The sequence below is a fragment of the Chenopodium album genome, chromosome 13 (assembly GCF_948465745.1).
Source record: "Chenopodium album chromosome 13, dcCheAlbu1.1, whole genome shotgun sequence".
NCBI lineage: Eukaryota > Viridiplantae > Streptophyta > Magnoliopsida > Caryophyllales > Amaranthaceae > Chenopodium > Chenopodium album.
This window is the reverse complement of record NC_137846.1, coordinates 11067064-11090919: the sequence shown is the minus strand read 5'-3', so window position 1 is coordinate 11090919 and position 23856 is coordinate 11067064. Positions and strand designations below refer to the sequence as shown.

The 23856-nt window shown below is 33.9% G+C and overlaps 3 protein-coding genes and 1 long non-coding RNA gene across 5 annotated transcripts; 3 read left to right on the top strand and 1 right to left on the bottom strand.

Annotated features, from left to right (window-relative positions):
* Positions 1-4194: 4194 nt before the first annotated feature.
* Positions 4195-11083, bottom strand: LOC145576293 (uncharacterized). Of its 2 annotated transcripts, XR_014098351.1 has the most exons (4): positions 10848-11083; positions 9181-9295; positions 4852-5111; positions 4195-4761 (listed from the first exon to the last, which is right to left on the bottom strand). It is a non-coding gene; the product is annotated as an uncharacterized LOC145576293 (long non-coding RNA). The 2 variants fall into 2 exon arrangements; XR_014098350.1 differs by lacking the exon at positions 4195-4761 and having other exon boundaries at positions 4804-5111; positions 10848-11078.
* A 6897-nt stretch (positions 11084-17980) lies between these two features.
* LOC145575208 (uncharacterized) lies at positions 17981-20263 on the top strand. The gene is made up of 5 exons (XM_081633107.1): positions 17981-18638; positions 18874-19127; positions 19218-19617; positions 19678-19798; positions 19921-20263. Exons 1-5 carry the CDS (start codon positions 17981-17983, stop codon positions 20261-20263), a joined length of 1776 nt encoding a protein of 591 aa, XP_081489233.1.
* A 1-nt stretch (position 20264) lies between these two features.
* LOC145575207 (uncharacterized) lies at positions 20265-21332 on the top strand. The gene is made up of 2 exons (XM_081633106.1): positions 20265-20487; positions 20572-21332. The coding sequence occupies exons 1-2, from the start codon at positions 20265-20267 to the stop codon at positions 21330-21332; spliced, it is 984 nt and encodes a 327-aa protein (XP_081489232.1).
* Positions 21329-21988, top strand: LOC145575206 (uncharacterized). Its single transcript, XM_081633105.1, has one exon. It carries the CDS (start codon positions 21329-21331, stop codon positions 21986-21988), a length of 660 nt encoding a protein of 219 aa, XP_081489231.1.
* Positions 21989-23856: the final 1868 nt, after the last annotated feature.

Below are 23856 nucleotides of genomic sequence, written 5' to 3'. Positions count from 1 at the left end.
TCATTCAATTCTTTTCAAGTTCATCAGTAGTACTCACTATTATTGGTGAAATATTTTACATGTCAATTAAAGTAATTAATGTTTAAAAAAAAATTAAATAAAAAAAAATTGACAGTAGTTCGTTGTAAGTATTGAACGATTTGCCAAATTGGTGTTAATAAATAAATAAATTATTAAAATAGTGTTCACTTAAAAAATATTTCTCAAAGTAGTGTTCATGTAGGTTCGGAAATTACAAAGCTAGGAGTATTACCCTTTATAATCTTATTTTTTTAAAAAAATTTAATTTTACCCCCCTTTATTTGCCAAATCATCAAATTTTCCCATCATATTGCTCAAAGTCTCCTAAGTATATGACAAATAGCTTATGCTGCACCCTTGTAGCTAGTATAGCTGGAACACAATCTATAAAATGAACATTTAGGTAAAAAAATATGAACATTTATTGATAAAAATTGAACACATTAAAAACTGACCATTTAGTAATAAAAATTACACTCTTCAATAATTGAAAAAAAAAAAAAATGTTCATTTAAGATTACAATCCCTTTCTAAATTATCTCGGGTAGGACAAAGTCCCTTCTATAATTTAATGCTCATTTTCATTCTAATTTTATCGCTATTGCTAAACTAAGCCTAAGCTAGAATGCTAATGAACTAAGAACTATTAAACCTACGGAACATGTAAAGTGCGATGATGATTGTTTGGTTTAATGTCCTTAATACTGATGCCTCTTACTGCTTATATAGAATTTTTAGATGGTGGTTATGCATTGCAGTTATTTCCCACTCCCTAATGACGGCTACTACTTAGGGCATGTTCTTTGCAGCTTAGTTTCAATTCATTTCACTTCAAATCCAACCATTTCACTTCAGTTAAGTAAATCAGAACAGACCCTTACTTTTTCCTTTTTGCGATTAAAAGGTTTTAAAGAGCTAACTTGTATACTAATAGTTGTCTCGTTGGCCTGACTTCATCAATCTCTTCCTTTCTATTTCATAATGTTAGTCCCATATACTATTTTGGGCGTTTTAACAAGATTTATCTATATTGAATATATTTCATTTATAACTTGATTTTTTTTTGGAATTAATTGATTGTGAATTGATGACATGACTCTAAGTAAAGAAATTTTTACCTTAAATTATGCAATTATGACTTGTGCTTTCCTAATAAAAAAAAGAGTTAAATAAGGTAAACTAATTATGAATTATGTTATATTTTAATGTTAGATTCCAAATATATTTATTTTCTTATTTTATATGATTAATTGTATATGAGACTAACATTATAAAACGGAGGGAGTATTTTTTTATTTTTATTTTTTATTTATTTATTTATTTTTTTTATAACGGGATCTTCTGTGGTTTCTTTGGTTTGTGTCGCACAATTCTCATATCGGGCTTCATTGACTGATTGACTCTAAAGTCCAATCGTTGATTGAGCTTGTACCCCTAAAGTCAACAAAAATTAAAATGGGTCTAAACCATCTATCTATCTATATTATATACTAAATTAATCACCGGAGGGACACTTGTCATAATTTTGTGAAAATTTTTCGCTCCAAAATGTTTTTTTTTTTTTTTTTAAAAAAAGAATTCTATTAAAAAAAATTAAAACTCTTTTAATAATTTTAATTTATATATATTTGTAACACATAAGAATTTAAAGGATATATATTAATAAATTTAAATTTTTTTAAAAAAATGTTACATAAGTCATTTAAGTTTAGTTCAGTTTATTTCACTTTAGTTCAGTTTATTTCAGCTCCAATAACTTCACTTTAGTTCAGCTACAATAAGTTCAGTTCAGTTCAGTTTCACTTCTTATCTTGATTTCCTTCTCTCATAAAATATTCAGTTCAGTTTAGTTTATTTCGGCTCAGTTTAGTCAATTAGACGAGGCCCTAACTCTATTTCAATTTACTATTACGGGGTATTATTGTTAGAAATGGGAGTAGAAGTAGTACGTGATGGGTTGCAAAGATGATTATTATTGCATGGCTTGAGTGAAGTGAATACATGCAAGTATGCTCCTATTTATACTAACTAATGTCGGTTATAATTCCACGGACTTACCTCAACAATTTACTTCTATATGTTTCTATTTTTATCTAGATAAAACTAGGTGGTAGACTTTTATCTAGATCCTTCTAGTTCTAACTACTAGATATTTAGCTTATTTTCAACACTCCCCCTTAATCAGAAAAATCTTGAACTTCAAGTTGTCTTCTCAAAATGTTCTTTCAGTTTTTGTTGATGCTCTTGTCACCAACGACCTCTGATGTTGTTTTTTTCTTCTTGTCACAGACAACTTCTAATCTTGACTTTTCTTCTTGTCTTTGCGTTGGTACTCATGTTACCAACCTTTATTTGTTGTTCTATTTTGGTACCCGTGTTACCATCTTTTCAACTGATGCTCGTGTCACCAGGTATCTCCCAAAATTTTCTTCTCGAATCTATTGATCTCCTTTTTTTTTCCTTCTAATTTTGGTGCTCATGTCACCAAATATTTCTGCTAATGCACTTGTCATTAGCAACCTCCTTATTTTCGTCTTTAGAACAAGCTTTCTTCATTATCTTCCTTGCCAAAATTGGCAATTTCCACATCAGTTTTCTTGAACCTGTAATTCTTTTCAACATGGCCGAAATTTTTGCATATCCAACATTCTACTTTCCCTTTGAAGTAACAATCTGCACTATCATGGTTAGTCCTCTTACAAATTTTACAAAATAATTTATTCTCCATACCTTTGTATTTTGGTGAATCTTCTTCATCTTCACCCTCGGCCTTTTGTCATAGACCCATTTCTTTTGATTTCTCCCGGTTTAAGGGAAAACTTTGCTGCCAACGCGGTCTCCATCATATCTTCATCATTATTTTGACGATTTTTTCTTTGTTCATGGGACTCCAGAGATCCCATAAGTTGTTCAACAGCTATGTTGGATAAATCTTTTGTTTGTTCAATTATTGTAACTATATTATCAAATTTGTCATTTAATGATACTAAAATTTTCTTCACAATTTTTTCATCCGAAATTTCTTCTCCATATGATTTCATTTGATTAAACAATCTCAATAATTTTTGAAAAATAATCTTTAACCAACTTATTATCTTTCATCTTTAAATTTTCAAAATCTCTTCTTAAAGATTGAAGTTTAATACTTCTCACCTTGCTATTTCCCTGAAACTCTTGTTGTAGAATCTCCCATGCCTCTTTTGTTGTATTAGCTCTCATAATTCTTGAAAAAATTGTATCCTTCACCGCATTTTGTATGAGATATAATGCCTTTGCACCCTTCATCCTTTCTTCCTCAAGTCGCTTCCTTTGAGCATCACTTAGGCTGCTTTCAACTTCAGGTTCGTTATAGCCTTTGTCGGCATAACTCCATAATCCATACAATGTTAGCATTGTCTTCATTTTGATTTTCCAAAAATCATAATTTTCTCCCCCAAAATTTGGAATAGGAAAACTTATATTTTTATTGGCCATTATATTATGTTTGGGCTAATATGTGTATGATAATATACAAAGGCTTTGGGAATTTGTGGCTCTTGATACCAAATGTTAGAAATGGGAGTAGAAGTAGTACGTGATAGGTTGCAAAGATGAGTATTATTGCACTAATGTCGGTTATAATTCCACGGACTTACCTCAACAATTTACTTCTATATGTTTCTATTTTTATCTAGATAAAACTAGGTGGTAGACTTTTATCTAGATCCTTCTAATTCTAACTACTAGATATTTATGCTAGATTTTTTCTTACACAAGATATTTCAAGAATTTTCTAGATTATTAGCTTATTTTCAACAATTATTAATAAACTAGTACGCGGCCCGAACGTTGCACCGGGTTACCACTTTGATCAAATTATTATTTTATGAAATATATTATATCTATTATGTATGTTATGCATAAATGTTAAACATAATGTTACTAATTAACAAAGAGTATAGAAAACAATTTTTAATACTCTATTGTTTGAGAAATACTGATTTTATTCCTCTTAATTTTTTTACAAACTGCTTATCTCGTTTTTTTTTAATTGGTGCGTGTTATTTATAGTTATATTTATTTGTACAAATGACATGAATTATTTATTAGCTAAGATGGTAAAGAGTTAAACCTCGTACCCTCAAGGTCTAGTGTTTAAAACCCAAGGCACATAAACAATTTTATAAACGCTTTTTAATAAATAAGTATAGATGGGTAAATACTTTATAAATTTGTACATTGTACGGCACCATAGTAATAAGAAGATGGGAAGTCATTTAAATACAATCTGTAGAATTACATGGCACGAATTTGTTGATCCACTGTCACCAATATACCAGAAAATTTAACTAGAGTGACATCAACAACTGAAATCAGAAACCTTCGAAATTCTGTTCATCTCTTTCCTCTGTCTTCACACTTCCCGCCACGAATGCAAATGTCGAAAATAATGATCTCGAAAACCCAATTCAATCTTCTAAAGAACCCGAGCACTTCAGGGAGATGATTCAAGCATATGTGTCAACTACTAAAAGAGGTCCGGCCTAGCTTCTCATCTTCTATCTTTTGTCGTCACTACTTCAGTACTCAGTATTTAAGTATATGCCGGATCTCTTCACTTGTTTCTTTCTTTCTTTTAATCACATGTACCAGTTTCAATGAATATATCGGACAAGATTTTGACAGTCTGTATAGGACAGTTAACTTGGAAGATGTACAAAGAGGTACACTCAAACAGCTGACAGTCGATCTCAATTATATCTACATAAGCCAAGAAAGGAATTTCAGTACTTATTTTGTTGGGGGCTTTTGATTGCAGGTTAATGGAATTAGGGGAATGCTACCACATACTCAGCATTGTGCTTGGTTCCGAATGCATCACCTTGAGTCTTTAAAGAAGGCATCGTTCATAGCAACAGGGTTTCTTCTATGCCTTGTTATTGACCCACCTGAACATATCATGCTGCGATTCAACCTGCGAGAGCTAGGAGACTTGGCATTTATCAGCAAAGCAGGATATATTTGTTTCGACGCCACTGTTTCAGACTATTTCACTTTAACATCTAGCGTTGTAGCTTCGGTTCCCTAATGTGATATTTCGAGTTCAGAACCTGAAATTGTTTAGAATATACGTTCATAATCCTGAACAGAAAATGGCTTCTGCTTGCTACAGAATATAATGTTACAAATGAATGTAGCACATTTGTTGCTAGGTCTGTCCATAGCATACTGGTATACATATTGTACGTACATTTGATACAGTTACATCATTTTATGTTAAATGATTTTACATGTACAGATAATGTTCAAGAATTTACGGAATTTAAATTGATTGAAGTTCATGGTCGATATTTTGAATCATTATCAGAGAGACAGAGACTACTCACTCGTATCTGATGGTTTTTGTGCAATTCTTAAAATATCTTAAATTATAAGATACTCTTAAAATTGTTCTCAGCCTTTAACTATTGCCCTGCATCATCTCTCATCTACTTGCTTAGCATATTGTTTTCCCTCTCCTCCGATTTTGCAAATTTTAATTAGTCTATTTTAAATTTGATTCCTTTCCTTTCCCTCACTCTCTTTTTCACCCATCCTTTATAGTTTTACATATTTCATAAAACATTCTATTGCTTTTTTGCTTGGGACATTGTTTTATCATGAAACAAACTATACTCTGATAATGTCTTTCTTTGAATTTTTTTTATTTTTTTTTTTCAAAAAAAAAATGCTAAATATCTTGTCAAATATGCTTTAAAATCGGTTTCAAATGCCTTTTTTTTTTCCTTCTCAATTCCTACTTGATCCCCCTCTCACCTTCTCCTTTTATTACATCGCTATTCTCTAAGCTCTCTTCATCTCTTCCTCCATTACTATCTTGTAGGACACATCAATCATAAACAATCTTTATCTAGGCTATGTAGGAGTTGAACCCACATCTTATACGCGATAGCATAGTGCTTTACCAATTAAGCTAATATCCTTCATATACACACGAATTGCTATGATGCAATTTTAAATACCCAATTGCCTCAAACTATACACATCTTAAAGCACGTTAATTGTACAGGTTAAACAATAAAGCAAATCAACACATAATCTCGTTTTAGTCAAAGTGTAATGAACTAAAGGACTCATAACTTCAACCTAAAGCACAAGATGAACAAAGGACAAAATTTGATTCATGAGTACCACTTCCAAGGTTTGGACAAAAGATGAAGGCATTCACATTATTTAAAAAAAGTAGAAGTAATTAATTATTAGTACTTTAGGTTACTCTTGGTATTTACTTTATTTTGTTATAACAGTAAATACATTTACATAAAAAAGACTTGATAAGCAACATAGACACATTATAGCAAGGCCCTAAGAAATAGAAGCGAGCTGAGCAATATTGTTATTGTAATTAACTATGGGATTTCCATTGTAATTTAAAAAAGCAACTTATTACTTGTAACAACTAAGCAAACAAAATAGAAAAAAATAAAAGGAACACAAATTAGAGTAGTTGCATGAGTTCAATTGATTAAGAAATATTTACAAAATGTAGCATACCTCTTTGACAACTCAATAAAGGGGATGTTGACATAACATATCACACTACTACCCTCTGTTCCTCCATATCATAATGTATGAGTCAACCAGTCAGGACATAATAAATTTTTATAATATGAGTCCAATTTCATAATGCAAAATAACTATATATGGCGTATTTTCGAACATTACTCTTAAAATTAAACATCTTGGGGCTTGTTTGGTTGATGTAGGAAGTAAATTCCCATGGGAAATTCTAATTCGTGGGAAATTACTTCCTTTATTAAAATTCCTAGGAATTACATAAATATATTTGGTTGTCACGTGGGAATTTATAAATCATGGGAATTGTAAATGACCAAGGGAGGGGTGGGTAAGTAACTTCCCATGTTTTGTGGGAAGTGAAAATTCCCATGAATTGTGACTTCCCCCATTTTTGCTTTTTAATGTCAACCAATTAACATACCCAAAAGGAAATTCATGTGAATTTTGAGTGCCCATGGAAACTAAAGGCAACCAAACAAGCCCTTGTTTTCCTCTAAAAATACATCTATTACTCTTAATTTTATGTCTTCAGTCTCTAATTCTTCTTCATGCTTTAAACATTTTTATTTTCTTAAATATATCTTGACTACTCATAGCTTAGATGGATCATTGACAAATCTTCTTTCTTCCACTGCTTCAAACCTTGATACAAAAAGGCCAACTTGGCTGCTCCCCAAGCATATTTGTCAACGTTATCCAAATATTCGATAAATTGGACGTATGAAGTCAAGCAATGTTGCCCTGATCCTTGCGGAGCAATGAGACAAGATACAATCAATAGCCTTGATTCTCGTCGCATCTTGTCTGTTAGAATCGGTGCAAATGCTTCTCAACGTGTCTAAACTAATTTTTTTTTCATTTCCAGAAAGAGAAAAAACACGCTGAAAGGCTGTTAGGTCTCTACTCTTCTCAGGAACAAGAGCTTTGCCCTTTAGAACGTCCTCGAGTGTGACGTTCATGTTTTGACCGCAAACATGAAAACAGAAGGAATCTAAGTAGGGGTTAACTAGAATATAGTAGTGCAAAAATGTGTTCAGTAACGGGATGGGAAAATTGGTTGGTTCATTTGGGACAAGCTCTAACATCCTAAGTAAAGTGCTTCCCGCACCATTTGACCCTATTATTTCGCTAATTTTTGTTTTAAGAGAAACATTGGTGTCTACGAAACTCCTAAAGGAAAAGCAGTTTCGAAACTTGATACATTGCTTCAACTTAAAAGGTCCTTCGACACCGATGTTTTTTTTAAAACAAAAATTAGCGAAATAATATGGTCAAATGGTGCGGGAAGCACTTTACTTAGGATGTTAGAGCTTGTCCAGAATGAACCAACCAATTTTCCCATCCCGTTACTAAACACATTTATGCGCTACTATATTCTAGTTAAACCCTACTTAGATTCTTTATGTTTTCATATTTGCGGTCAAAACATGAATGTTACACTCGATGACGTTCTGTTTTTGACCAACTTGCCCATTAAGGGCAAAACACTTGTCCCCGAGAAGAATAGAGACCTAACAGCCTTTCAGCGTGTTTTTTCTCTTTTTGGAAATGAAAAAAAAAAAAAAATAGTTTAGACACCTTGAGAACCATTTGCACCGATTCTAACAGACAAGATGAGACGAGAATCAAGGCTATTTGCCTATTGATTGTATCTTGTCTCATTGCTCCGCAAGGATCGGGCAACATTGGTCGACTTTATACGTCCAATTTATCCAAGATTTGGACAACGTCGACAAATATGCCTGGGGAGCGGCCATGTTGGCCTTTTAAAGGGAAATTCAAGTTGATAAGTAATTTCACTACTTCCATATCATAAAAGATCCTCAATCAATCAAATATGCATTCTAATAAGTAAAACGATTTGTCAATGATCCATCTAAGCTATGAGCTACCAGTAATAAGTAAAAAAAAATTCAGGTTTAAATTTGTATAAGAGTAAGGCAAAAGCTGGGTAAATATCAAGATCAAATCCTTCAAGGCTATAAGACCATTGCTCTAAATTCAGGTTTAATTGTATAAGAGTATATTCTTTGGCTTCAAATATCTATAGACTAAAAGTCTAACAAGATAACATGCCTTGGTAGTAGTCCGAGATATGAAAAAGCAAATTTGACAAAAAAAAAAAAAAAATGATGAGTAGTGTAGTAGGCCGAACATGCGAACATCATTGAACCAAATTAATTGCATAACATAATCCAAATTCCAATTATAAACCACAATAAAAGTTCAAAAATCCACAACCCAAAAAAAAAAATGCAAAAAAATAAATTCAAAACCATACACGCGTTAAAACAACTGCGAATTTTTTTTTAAAAATAAAATGAACAATGTGCAACCTAAAATCCAATAATATTGATAAAAATTCAAAGAGAGAAAGTAAAAAATGGTAGACCTTAGAAGTGACTTCAAAGATTTCAAACCATTGAAGCATCTTATGTTTAGCATAAATCACAAAACAAATCACTAACCTTGAGATATGAAAAGGCACTTAAGAACCAAATAGGGTATCGCTGAATAGAGAGGACAAGATATGCAATTCTGGAACACTCCATGATATATAAAATGCTGTAAATACTGATGGTAACAAGTCCAACAACTTACCTCTCTCTCCACCTATGAAGAGCTTCCAAAGAGAACCGGTGTATGTCGAGCCAACATAGCAAGGGGATCGATCAATTACTTGGTCACAGGATAGATCATATGAACAAAGTCCATCCTGCAAATTTCAGCCCAAAACAATCACTAATTAGCAGCATATCACTTCTTACATCTTCCTTTCAGTATGTACACCAACTCAGATTTTTGAGCAAGTTAAGATTATTAGTTTGAAGAAAACCAAACTGAAGCAATTATCAATTAAAATTAGAGAACAATGCTTATAAGAGTGCTACTCTGTTAATTACCAACAGGAACATTGCAGATTAAGCAACATTAAGGTCAATCTACCCTTCCAAGCTGAGGTCTTTGCCATCTACTTGACACTTACTTGGATTAACGGAAAAGACCAGAAATCAAGCATGCTAGTTTAAGAAGCCAAGAGAGCAATAGCAGAAATAGATAATCAGCACAATACAGCTAAATTAACTTTTGGAGCCCAATAATGCAGGGAATTACTACACAGGTCTTTGAAGGAAGAATTCAGAATGCAGTTGCTGATATTTTGACAAAGGAATAAAGGATGCTACTAATGTACTAATTGATGAATGATGATACACCAGGTCAAAACTCTACTACTGTACCACAAACCTATGAATCCTGGAATTTGTTATATACAATATGTTGTAAATAAAAGAGAAATCTAAAGCAATAGTATAAAATGTAACAAGCAAGATCGAAAAGTTGATCTCACAAAAGTAGGAAGAGTAAGGTGTGTCGTAAGCAAATTCACTGACTTGAAAACGAAATTCCGACGCAACCGAGGTGCTCAATTGTATTCGTCGGCACGTTCCCTAAGGTTAACACACCATTTTCACTCATTGACACTTTTGGGTGGAAGGTTGGAACCAAGTAACTTATGCCCAATATAGAGTATGTGTTTAGCTTGTGTTTGATATGTATTTTTTTAAGTGTATGAAACATAATAAATACTTCTTCTATTTATAGAAAAACATAGAAGAAGAATCCCAGCAAAGGTGAATAATAATCAGAATGATGGTGGTAATTAATCACCTTAAACATTCTCATAAAAGGGGTTATAAGAGTTACACAAGAGTATAACGCTGGTGATTAATCACCTTAAACTTCCACTTAAATAAAGTGTTACGAGAATTATCCAAGAAATTAAGAGTGTGAAGTAACGCATTAAATTCCCTTTCTTTATTCCAACACAATCGGGTGCACCAATATGATTAAATGAAAAACAATTATCAAAATAGAACAAAATAGTCATGGGTGTATGGTGTATCAAGGCGTATATAACAATCTCTCTATGAATTCGCATGCAACAGATACAAAGCCGTATTCCTAATCACATAATTTATCAAATTTGTGTATATATTTTTCTCGATTGTGGTTGTTTCTAAATAATTCAGAAGAGTTTAGATGATAAACTGGCCCATGAAATTTAGTTCATAAAAATTGAACAATATGAAACACAAACTCAATTTTTTTAATCCAAATTCATGATTAAAAAATTATACAAAAATCAATCAAAAAGAAATTAATTTTGAGTATTCTGAGTATTAAACAATCAACCATAAAATTGAATACAAATAGTGAAATCATGATATTTGGGTCTTTGTTGTATAATTCATAATAAGAGATCTGACCTCAAAAGCTGCTTCTATTCTGTGGAGGAGGAAGCTCAGAAGGCGCTTCAATGGAGACTTCATCTCTGTCGGAAAATCTTACGACAGAGTGAAATAGAGGAGTGGCTGACTGGCTGTGAGGGACTTCGGGAGAGGTGGAGGAAAAGAAGCTGGGAAATTTTGTCAAATAAAAAAAAAACACAGGGGTATTCATGTCAATTAACAACTAGCGAGGGCAAATGCGGAATGACATTTTGTAAAGGATAAAAATTCCAACCTACAATCATAAAAATAAATTGGTAGTGCGGTTTGGACCGTACCAAACCGTAATTTTGCGGTTTGGTGCGGTTTTTAAAAAATTAAGACTTAATCGCACTTTGATATAGTTTGTGGTTTCTATATTATATTTTTATTAAAAAAAAAATCTAACATAACTAAAATATACGAAGTATGAGCTAATCTTTGACTATTAGCTAATTAAAAGTTAAAAAAAAGTAATTTATTGTTTGAATTATAAATTAGGATTTTTTAGAAAATAACACCACAAAATAGCCAAAATTTTGATTATAACACCACAAAATTTGAAACTTTTATTATAACACCACAAAAAAATCAAAAAAAAATGATTTCAACACCATTTAACGGATTTTTGGATAGAATCGTTAAGTGGGGTCCACATACCATATGTCACCATATTATTGGTTAAAAAAATAAAAAATTAAAACCAGCCCCACCATCACCACTGCCACTGTTGGCATCCCAACCCCAATCATCGGCACTCCTTTCCTTTCCTACCCCAGCCGCCGGCGCTCCACCCTAGCCTAGATGCGACTACGCACAACCCTAGCCCAACTGCCAGCGCTCCCTTCCCTACCTACCTCGGCCACCACTGCGTAAAACCACCCCCTTTCCCCACCCTTGAAACGGGAAAAAAAGGGTGGTTTTCGGGCTTTCGGCCGTTACGATCGTGGTTGGGATGGCGTATTTCAACTTTCAAGGCCGGGGTGTTTCAAGGTGGATCGTTTTCGTTCGTAGCTGGCTGGGATGTTTTAAGCGCTGGTTGGGCTTGGTGGTTGGGCTCGGGTGAGGATGTTTCACCGGTGATGGCGGAAGAGGCCTGGTTGAGCTTGCGGCAGAGGAGTAGGGGTGGTTTCGTCAGTCCAGGGTGGTCCTCTGGGGGAGCCGACAACCGGGAATGGAGTAACAGTGGTGGAGGCTGGGAGAACCGGCGCCGGTGGTGGCTGGGGTTAGGAGTTATGGTTTTTTCTTTTTTTTTTTCTTTGTTTTAATCAAATAGTTAACTGATATGTGTAAAGTGTGGTGCCCACTAACGGTTTTTTGGATGGCGTTAGTAAGTGGTGGTGAAATCAATAAAAGTTTGAAATTTTGTGGTGTTATAATCAAATTTTTAGTTATTTTGTGGTGTTATTTTCTAAAAAATCCTATAAATTAATAATCTCAAATAAAATAAAAGTTTTGTTTTTAAAAAATAATTATAATTTAAAAGAAATATGGTTAAACCGCACCGTACTAAACCGCATTTTGCAGTGTGTTTTGGTTAGAAGTGCGATTTGGTGCAGTTTGAAAAAAAATACAAACCACAATTTTGTGGTTTGGGATCTAAATCTCATCAAATCGCATCGTACCGCGAACACCCCTACAAATAAAGAGGTAGAAAAATATACCAAAATAAGGATTTATTTATAATTTGTGGATTACAACTCTCGTAGTAGGGAGGAGATAGGGTTTTTGTGACTTGTTTCATTTGAGCCTAATTAAACCCTAGAAACGACCTCTTTATATAGACTGTAGTAGAGTAATTAACAAAAGATAATATCTTATATACAAATTTTGGGTGTCAACACACTTACTTTGAACAATAAACACATAATCTTGTTTTTGAAGAGTTGGAGATAAATGAGGGTAAATTTCAAAAAAAAAAAAAAAAAGGTAAACATTAAAACCCACTTAGACTTTTAACATCGTTTTTTGTTTTCAGTTTTCTGTTTTTTTGAAAACCAAAAACCAAAAATAGGAAACAATAAAAAAAGCGTTTTTCACTTATCTGTTTTCAGTTTTCAAAATTATCATCATTTTAATGAGTTTGACTAATTTTTAATTCTTTATATGACATATATCAGATCATATCCCTAACCTTTAAAAAGAGGGAACTTCTCCAAATTAAAGGAATAGTGATATGAGTCTCAAGTCAATGAAATTCACTATTCCTAAGTTGCAAAATTGCAAGAGTTTGACCAACTTGCATTTCAGTGTCATTCCATTCTCATTTAGTGATATTTAGTGACCTGGCAAATTCTTGTTGAGCTAGCAAGTTGAGGGATTCGATTTTCCTGGTTTGTTTGTTTAGCAATGAATATTCTTTGTTTATGTGGACAACAATGATTAGTTATTAGTAATTTATTTATTGCTTAAGTTTAATACATAAATTAAACGCATTTGTTTACGTTATTGTGATCAAGGATTTACAATACTAGTAATTAAACGCATTTGTTTAAGGCATTGCTTTATATTTCGTTATAATTAGGGTTGATTAATTAAACTTCAAATTTGGAAAGATCAATTTAATTTTGACTTTGGACTGATCAATCATTATCATTATCGTTATACATAAATTTGGAGTGATCAAGTTTAATACAGAAATTAAATGCATTGCATTAGATTGTTAGTTGTTTAAGATATTGTGATGATAATTAGGGTTGATTAATTAATCTTCAAATTTGGAATGACCAATTGTTTGAAAGTCTTGCATGTATTTAGAGTGATCAATTTGTGATAATTAGTTTGAGTTGTTTTACCTGTGGTTATTAAGGAATTTCTTTGTTGATTAGATAAATAATTTTAGGAAATTTTATAATTAGTGGGAGTGCTTGATTAAACAAGTAGGCTGATTGATTATTTCTTAATTTACAGATTACATGTATTTTGCACTTATCTGATTGTGCTTCTGTGATGGTTGGTTTAGTGACTGATTCCCATTTTGTTAATTAGTGCTTGGCTAATTTAATTTACAATTAGTAGAGGTTAGAAATGGTTAAGTGCTTGATTAGGCATTAAGGGGATATATCATCGGTTACAGTGGCTGGTTTAGTGTGTAATTTCCTGGTGGATTATATTTTATTTGTGTGGGTAAAATGGGTATTAAATTATAGCATATGGTGAAGGGTACACATTTAGGTGGCTGCTTTATGCTAGGGTGGCTTGCCCATACCTCAATTGTTCACTGAACAGTGAGAGGCTTCCCTTGTTTGGTGCGAGCCTGTCTTACCTTAGTACGTTTGTGTACAGATTTAATACATTTTTTTATGAAGACCCCCTTGCAGTGTACCTTGCCATCTTCTTCTATATATACCTTGGTTTTATTAAGAAGCATAATATTGTTCTTTCTTTATGTTCTTGGCTTCGTTTGGTATGAATCTGCTCTAAGCTTTTAGATTTAAATTAGAGCACATAGAATATTTATATTTACCAGTTAGTAAACATGATTATGGTGGGTTGTATGGTGATAAAGTTCATTAGTAGTGTCAGTTTTGGTTCATTATTATGTAATGCAGCTCCAAAAAACGAACTTGATTATTGAACTTGAATAAGACTTCACCTAGCCATTCTGGATAGCATTTGATGTGCTACATAGACTAGACTTGCTCTTGAAATTATACTCTGACAATAATAATCTGCTTGAAATGCTGGTGGTCATTGTTCATACTTTCATTTTGTTGTGAAGTAATAAGTTTTGGGCTTCACTGGAATAGTAGTTTCATGGTTGTATTGTTGTGTTGGCTTTTTCCATAGATCAGTGTTAGGATTTATTTGGTAAGGTGTGTTTTTTTTACCTGATCAAATATTCATAGCCCTTTTATAAGAGGAAAGTTCTTCAACATCAAAGGAATAATGATATGAGTGATGTCCTTCGTATCTGATTTATTGTTTTCCCAATTCCTTGGAGAATCCGTTTCTTATAATACCATGATGTCTCTCACTTCAGTTGTGTCGTGTGTGTTTAATCTTATATATTATTGTAATGATCAGCGCTTGGTTCCTTGATTTTGCCATTTTCTAACTTCTAATTCTTTTTTTTCTATGTACATGTAGCTTTGTGATAAGGTATAGTTGAGCGCAATCAGGCTGATCAAACGTGTTATGAGTCTGCTGGTATGCCATTATCTTAAGATTCATTGTTATTATATGTTATAGTATATATGAGTAAAGTGTGATATTGGTTGCTGAAATGATTATAGTATGCTGATATTGGTTGTTGAAATGATTATAGTATGCTCTTCATTTTGTTGAACTTGCTTTGTTCTGCAATTGTATGCTACTACATAGAATTATTTTTTAAGGCATGATAATTATAGTATGCTGAATATCTTTGCAGCATGTGTGGGTTAATATTTTTTATGATCTCTGGAACATATTTATTAGTATAGGAATAAATTGGATTAGAGTTGATTGAGTCTGTGATATTGATAGAGAATATGGTCCTAGACTCTTAGTAACATAATTTGGAGGTTTTACATGCTGCATTACCAGTATTGTGAGAGGTTGTAGCATCTTTATATAGGGTGTTTGTGTCTTGAAATACTGAGTAAGTAGAGGTAAAAAGAGTGTTATTGTTGTGCATACTAGATATTAAAAAATATCATAAACAAATGCCTATGGCTTATTGCGTTACGCAGGTTGAGGCGACAATGACTCCAACAATAATTGGCATTCCTCTTCAGCCATTGCTGGAACAGATTACTGATTGCATAGGAATTGAAAAACCAGTTTATGTGATTGATGATTTTACCTCGAACAAGGTTTCTGTTAAGATTAAGTTGAAAAATGGTCAGCAGACCTGTGTTTTCAATGGTGGGGGAGCAAGAAGCTTAAAAAAATCATCTGAAAAGGCTGTAGAAAAGGCAATCCATGGCCTGATGGATTTGTATGATGTAGCTGTTGATGATTTCACTGCTGATCGAATTCGAACTTACAGGAGATGTGCCACTTTATTCAGAATGAAGAGACGCCAGCTACGAGTTACAACTGGACATGGAACTGCGGCTGGCAATGAGTCTATCCCTGATTTCGGATCTCACTTGCCTGTGTATACTGTTTCCATTGATTACAAAGCATATTTAAAAATCGTGTTGGCGCGCACCGGTGCTGCTATGACTCCAATTGTAACTGTTGAATTTAGTGGCGAGCAGCACTTTGCTTGGACTGTGGTGACTTTCTACCCAAGTGAAGATTTACCTGAATGCATATTTGGTGATGTACAGCCTGAGCCTGATGCTGAAAAGTAGAGTGTGGCTAAGAAAGTGACTTATTTTCTTTTTTACAACTACAATTTCAATATTGTTGATGCAAACTCTGGTCGCCATTCTATAAAATGTGCCCTTTCCATGCTTGAAAAAGAGAAAACATTGACTGAGGTGGTGTGCAAACAACAGACTGCAGATCAGGGTGAAGTGTTATCTGTTGTTACTGAGGATCAGTGTGTTACTCTTAATGGTAAAGAGGCAAGCATCCCTTCTCAAATTGCTGTTCCACGCCCTCCTAAGAAATGTAGGGCACAACCATCATTTGAAGCTCCTTCCACTTGTGCTATTGGGTCTGGAACGGTTATACGGAGTGTCCTTGGGGAACTGGAGACTGTGTTCAAGTGCAGGAAAACCGGGTAGATGGGTGGATGTTGAATATCTAAGCACTTTTTGGGCACGCAGTGTGGTTTTATCTTTCTCAGCAAACTCTACTTGGTTATGGATCTTTATTTTGACCTTTGCTTTGGATGGAGTCTGTCCCATGTGTCTTGGCCAGCTTCTGGTGCTAAATGGTGACCATTGAAGAATATTATCTGCACCAGTGTATTTCTTTTAGGACTTTTCAATTTATTAGCCAAAATAGGACTATTTTGTGTTGTAGTGTATAATTATGCATTATGAGTATGTGTGCTGTATATCTATGCTCAGATTTTGTAGTATGGATATTTTAATGTAATGCTAAACTCTACCTTTTGTAATGCCATTGTGATTGGAATGACAACGTCTGATTATTAAATTAATCAATGAATATGTTTCTTTATTTTGCTGAGAAAAAGGTGTTATCTTACATTTCCCATTCCTGTATTAGCATACTAAGACTGTAATTGTAATCCTTTGGGTTGTGGGCTTTTACAGGGTTTCATCAGATACTACATATTATAATGCAACAAAGTCGTGGGCTTATACAGGATTTCATCAGATACTACATGTCAAAGAGAATGAATTGAAAGATGCTTTAATGCCAAGTCTAAAACATGGGTTCTAACCTCTACACTTGCTTCTTTATAATCAGCTTATGGATGCATTTCATGTCTTTATATGTATGTGTTAGTTTACAATTAGTAAAGAAACATTTGAAGAAAAATATATGTTCATTTGGATAGGTAAAAATATTAATATTCCATTACATACAGATATGAAAATCAATCCTTATAGTTTTGGTTTGTAATGCCAAATTACTTAATGCAGAATCAATGACTAAGTCACGCAAATTAGTAAAGCGTAAAGCCAAGGATGCAGAATCTCCTGTTATTGCAAAGGTATCTGTAACTGTGGTGCAATACCTTCCAACTTTGCCTCCAGTAGCAACATGTAAATCAAAACGTTCTGTGGCCTTTATTGATGCCGGTACTTCTTCTGTTGGATCAAGTTCTACACAGTATAATACCAAGCCTTTAAAGGCTTTAAGAGGCGAAATTAGTTTGACTGGCCTTGACCGTGCCACGACTAACATTGCTAGGATTGTGAAAGATCCTAAAACACATGGCCAAAGAGAAAAACAGAAAAATGCAGGTATTCACATAATTTTTACTTTCCTTTAACAGTCATGGTTAGTTTCAATTATTAAAACTATTGTTGTTCATATATTGTATTTATGTATCAGTTGAAGCTGTTGCCTTGATATGTGATAGAGAGGTTCCTACTGAACCTCTTAAGCTGCCTGCTCCTACATTCTATTCCAAATGATATGCAAAAAAATTCGCCTATGAGCCATTGTTCTTTTGCTGTCGGAATGGTGGTGTCCAACTGGCTGAGAATTCATGGCCACCACAGTTGATTAGGCTTTTTACTTCTCAGTATGAATTAAGTACTCATTTTAGAAAATACAATCGCATGTATAATAATTTGTTTGCATTTACTTCATTGGGGGGATCCGTTAAAGCTGATACTGAAAAGGGAATATATGTATTCAAGTTGCACGGTCAGATATATCATTATCTTCCTGACTTATTACCTCAAGATATACACCCCAAGTATCTGCAGATGTATTTTTATGATGCAGAGCACGAGATCAGGAATCGTACATCTACCTTTCTAGAGGTGCGACAAGAAATAGTTGAGCTCCTTATGCAGATAATGGAGTGCAATCCATATGCTCAGTTTTTCCGTTCACTAAGAGATAAACCTGTTGTGGAAAGCACTCAAATTCATTTAAACCGGAGTCTAGTTCTTGACCAGAGAGTCTACAATGCACCAACTGCAAATGAGGTGGCTGTGACATGGTCAGAAGAAACATCGTCCAGTGAATATAACACTCCTCATATTGTTGCTTATGGTAAAAATGATACAAATAAACCTCATCGAATTATGCATTACTATGGGTGCTATGATCCACTTCAATATCCTCTTTTGTATCCACATGGAGACAGTGGATGGCACGAGGGTCTAGAAAAAATAAATACAGCTAATAGTAGCAAACACTTGCAACAAGAAGTTTTCCCTCTAGAGTCAATTGACAGTGTCGAGGATTTATTGGTTGAGGAAGAAGCAAGTGAGTCATCTTTTTTTCTTATTTGGACTACTTTTTTTACCTTATCAATGTTTGTTCGTTCATGCTACTATATGAAGTACATATATTCTTTGCAGCCAACTACTGACGATTCCATTACAAATAGCTATGTGTTATGCTATACCATCTTTTTATGTAATTCTTATTCATGGGATTATTAGTTAATAAGCTTATTCTATTTTGATTGTGAATTTTATATTTTATGTATATAATATAGGTGCATCTAATGGCAAGAGCAAAAGAGTGCAGAAGATTTCCTGTAGAGAGTATTGTGCATTTAAGTTGCAAATAAGGCAGGGAAACTATTTAATGCTCTCTGCACGATTGCTGCAGCAATATATAGTTGACATGTATGTAAAGCTAGAAAATAAAAGACTGGATTTTTTCCGTCGAAATCAGGCTGATATTCGTGCTGAGTTTTATCAAGGAATTCTTGATTGTTTTGAAAGCGGAGAAAACAATTCTGCAAATGTGGGTCATTATGTCACACTGCCCCCTTCTTTTTTGGGTGGTCCTAGATATTTACAGAGCAGATACTTGAATGCAATAACTTTGGTGTAGCGGTTTGGAAAACCAGATTTGTTCATAACTATTAAATGTAATCCTAACTGGCCAAAGATCAAACAAGAACTCGCTCCTGGAGAGCTTGCTCAAAATAGGCCAGATTTAATTGCTAGGGTTTTCCATGCAAATCTAATTGCTCTTAAGAAACAAATCATGGAGGAAATTTTTTTTAGAGAAGTTGCTGCATTGATATATGTTGTTGAGTTTCAAAAACACGGGCTTCCTCATGCTCATATTTTATTAATATTGGCTCCCGGTTATAAAATTAAAGATGCAACAACTTTTGATAAGTTTGTAACTGCAGAGATCCCTTCAACACAAAATCCTCACTTAAGGCAAGTTGTGCTCTCTCACATGATGAATGGCCCTTGTGGGAAGGCAAATCCTGAATGCTCTTGTATGAAACATAAGGGTTGAATGGGTGTCTGTAAGTATGGATATCCAAAACCATGTATAGCTGAGACAACTAGCCATGAGGATGGGTATCCTATGTATAGAAGGCGCGATACTGGAGAAACAGTAATGATTCAGAAGAAACCTATGGATAACAGATGGGTCATTCCATATAATCCCTATTTGTTAGCACTCTTTGACTGCCACGTGAATGTTGAAGTGTGTTCTACAATTCGGGCTGTAAAATATCTCTACAAGTATGTCTACAAGGGGCATGATCGTATTTCTTTCAATGTTTCTTCTGTAGAGATGAAATAGAACAATTCCAATCAGGACGTTGGGTTTCTCCTTGTGAAGATGCCGGGCGTCTATTCAGTTTTGGACTATTCGAAATGTTACCACCAGTGTTGCCTCTTCAAGTCCATCTTCCTAATTTGCAAACTGTCCAATTCAGGCCAAGTGAAAGTCTAGGTTCTATTGTAAATGATAGCAAGAGGTATAAAACTGCTCTGACAGAATTCTTTGCAATGAATGCTACAAATCCAAATGGACCACAATATTTGTATTCAGAATACTCAGAGCATTTTGTTTGGACAACATCTGCAAAAACTTGGACTAGGCGCGAGACTAAAAAAAAAGGTCATTGGTAGGATGACATTTGTATCCCCATCTGAAGGTGAGCGCTATTATCTACGCCTTTTGCTTGCAAATGTTCGTGGCCCTAAATCTTTTGAAGATCTTAGGACTGTTGATGGTTACATTCATGCAACTTACCAAGAAGCTGTTGTCAAGCTTGGTCTTATAGTTGAAGATGACGCTGTGGACAAATGTATGTTAGAGGCTTCTGAAACTCATATGCCTAGGGCTTTAAGACGTTTATTTGCAACTATACTCATTTTTTGCAATCCTTGCAATCCACTTGCTCTTTGGAACAAATTCTATCCTTAGCTTTCTGAAGATTTTGCAAGTAATTCTTCAAGCCATGCTGGTAAAGTTCAGCAGTTAACAATCCGTTCTGTTAAGCAGTTTTTAGAAGAAATGGGAAAAACTTTGGTTGAATTTGGGCTTGATTCTCTAATCCATGAGACAGATGATGAAATCAGAAGGACTCGAGATATTGTTGACGCCTTAGATGCACCAATACCTGATATGTATAAGGAAGCATGCTTAAGCCTCAATCCAAAACAACAAGATGCTTTTGACTCTATTATGGAACATGTTACGACAGGACAACCTGGTGCATTTTTTGTTGACAGGCCTGGGGGGACAGGAAAAACTTACCTATATTGTGCACTTTATGCAGTCACAAGGGGAATGGGTAAAATTGTGCTGCCTATTGCTACATCAGGCATAACAGCATCTAACATAGTCACTGGTAGAACAACACATTCTCGATTTAAGATTCCAATCAATCTTGCTAATTTAGCCTCTTGTTCTGTTCCTAAGAAAAGTAGTTTAGCTGCTTTGCTAAAAGAAACATCTTTAATAATTTGGGATAAAGCTTCAATGGCAAAGAAGGAAAATATTGAAGCTGTGGATGTTCTTTTGCGTGATCTATGTTCACCGTCTATACCTTTTGGTGGGAAAGTTATTGTTTTCGGAGGAGATTTTAGGCAAGTATTGCCTGTTGTGCCAAGGAAATCACAAAGTGAGGCTATTGAAGCAAGTTTAGTTTCTTCCTCTCTTTGGAACCAGTTTCAGAGCTCACTGACAATATGAGAGCAAGAACAGATGGCCAATTTGCTGATTTTTTGCTTGCCATGGGCAATGGTCAGCTGCAAACTGCAGAAATTGAACAAATTCAGGTGCCTACGCATATAATAGTGCCCTTCGATGAATCTAAGGATGCTGTAGATGATCTTATTGATTTTGTTTTCCTAGAAACAAAAATGGAAAACTGCAATGAAGTCATGTTTGTTGATAGAGCAATCTTGACTCCTCTCAATGCTGCTGTAGATGACATAAACTCCAGCCTAATTGATCAGTTCCTCGGAGAATATGTTACTTATAAAAGCTACGACTTATTGCTTGATGATACAGGAAGTATTTATCCAACAGAGTTCTTAAATACTCTTTCTCCTGGTGGTATGAGTCCACACGAATTAGTGCTAAAGCAAAATTATCCTGTTATTTTACTAAGAAACCTTGCTCCTGCATCATGTCTCCACAATGGCACTCGTATGCTATGTAAGCAATTTTACCCTAATATAATTGAGTGTGCCATAATAACTGGCCATCATGCAGGAGAGCATGTTTTCATTCCACGAATAAACCTACGGCCATCTGAGACACTTCAATATCCATTCAAGTTTCAAAGAAAACAACTTCCAATTAAGCTTAGTTTTGCTATGACCATCAACAAGGCTCAAGGATAGACTCTATCGTCACAAGTTGGCCTCTATCTAAACAACCCTTGTTTCTCACATGGGCAGCTCTATGTAGGTCTATCCAGGGCTCGGACATCAGCTCAACTTAAAGTTTTATCTAAGCCTACAACAGATCAGGTTTCAACAACAACGGTCGGAAATGTTGTAGCATTTAGCATTCTTGAAAAATGCAGGCATCATCTAGGGACAACCTGCACACAGGCATATTATACCCTCACTTCCTCCTTTACACTTGTTTGACCATGTTGGTTGATATTCAAATTTCAGATCTAATGACCCTATTCTTTAATTTTTTAGGTAGGTTGCAAAAAATGGTTGATAAAAAAGAAATGTTAGGCTGCATATTTTGGAAGATTCTGAAATTTGACTTGGATATTTTGGAAGATTCAGAATTTTGGCTTGGATATTTTGAAAGATTCTGTATTTTGGCTTGAATTTTTTGGCACAGATAAAACAAAATGTTTCCTGCATATACCTTATCCATGTTGGTAAGCATATACTTATGAATGCTCCTACTATTTATAGCCTAAACTATATTATTTTCTTAATGAATTTAACATATTTATCAAACTATACTATTTACAGCTAATGTTGTAGTGGATATTATCCTTATCATGTGTTCCTCAAGTGAAATCTGAATTTCGGCACACGATGATTACCAAGTAAGACTTGTCTTTAAGACATGTCTACAGTACAGTAAAATGACTTAGTGATAAAAATTCTGTTAGAAGCCAAGCCATCAGCATTATTCCAAGGATAGTGTGGGATAAAAATGATGAATGATTAACAGTTTGCTTCATTTCATTATCAACTCTGCTATTATACTTCTTGAAATTATGTATAACCTCTAATTTCTAAGTATTTTGCTCATTCCTAACTGATTAGCAGCACAGGACATCCCTAATACTTGCTCATTCCTTAAATTAAGGCTTATACATGATTAGTATTAAAATTTTGAAGCTAAATAGCTATACACATTTTGTTTGCAGGTTCAGAATGCTATGCAAATATCAAAATATCACATAGTTTTGTTATTTGGAAGACTTTTAATTGTTGAATCAAATTGAAGAAAATCTTTGCTAAATAAAGGTTGTCCATTTGGTAAGCAGGTATTTGTCAATACTATTACTATTAATAGTTCAAACTGTGATATATTCTTGCTGAGTTTAATATATGTATCGAACTATACTATTTGCAGATAAAAGTTTAATCACATTGCAAACACGAATTAGTGCTAAAGCAAAATGGAGCTATTAATGCATCATCATGCAGCAAATTCTCCCAAGGTTTTTCTTGGAGTAAGATTCTCGCAAAGACTATGACTAAAACAACAAGAATTGGCAACACAGGGCATTTGGATTCCATATAAAACATAGAATCACTTTGTATAACAAGACTATATCAAGCTCCTGTGTTAAAATAATAGACATTTCATAATGCCTTATTATGGAGTAGCCTATTTATAACATAACACATTCTCTACAAATGAAGAGTTAGTATATTTATAGCAATCATCTTTTGATACAACAACTGATGTAAACTCTTTGTTATAATATTTCCAATGGAATTAATGGAAAAGAGTATTGTATTGCCTATTCATTTTAAATATAGTACTAAATTTAATGATTCTATACTAATTGTTAGAAATGCATATGCACCTAAAATTTGACACAATATGCTATTAAAATATCAATATATACATGTAAAACACTAATATAATTCAATTAGTTGTCAATTTCAATTTCATTCCACTTCAAAATCAGCATACACAGAAACCTTAAACGGTACCGAAGGTACGATGATTACATAGTATATGGAATACATTTACTATACATATTACAAAAGTTGTATTCCAC

What these genes read in the sequence shown, in the direction of transcription:
- LOC145575208 (XM_081633107.1), top strand. Translation starts at nt 17,981, where the DNA reads ATGTATAATAATTTGTTTGCATTTACTTCATTGGGGGGATCCGTTAAA. An exon ending in ATTGGTTGAGGAAGAAGCAA is followed by an intron (nt 18,639 to 18,873) that starts GTGAGTCATCTT and finishes TATATAATATAG; the next exon opens with GTGCATCTAATGGCAAGAGC. An exon ending in GGCAAATCCTGAATGCTCTT is followed by an intron (nt 19,618 to 19,677) that starts GTATGAAACATA and finishes AACCATGTATAG; the next exon opens with CTGAGACAACTAGCCATGAG.
- LOC145575207 (XM_081633106.1), top strand. Translation starts at nt 20,265, where the DNA reads ATGACATTTGTATCCCCATCTGAAGGTGAGCGCTATTATCTACGCCTT. An exon ending in TATGCCTAGGGCTTTAAGAC is followed by an intron (nt 20,488 to 20,571) that starts GTTTATTTGCAA and finishes AGCTTTCTGAAG; the next exon opens with ATTTTGCAAGTAATTCTTCA.
- LOC145575206 (XM_081633105.1), top strand. Translation starts at nt 21,329, where the DNA reads ATGAGAGCAAGAACAGATGGCCAATTTGCTGATTTTTTGCTTGCCATG.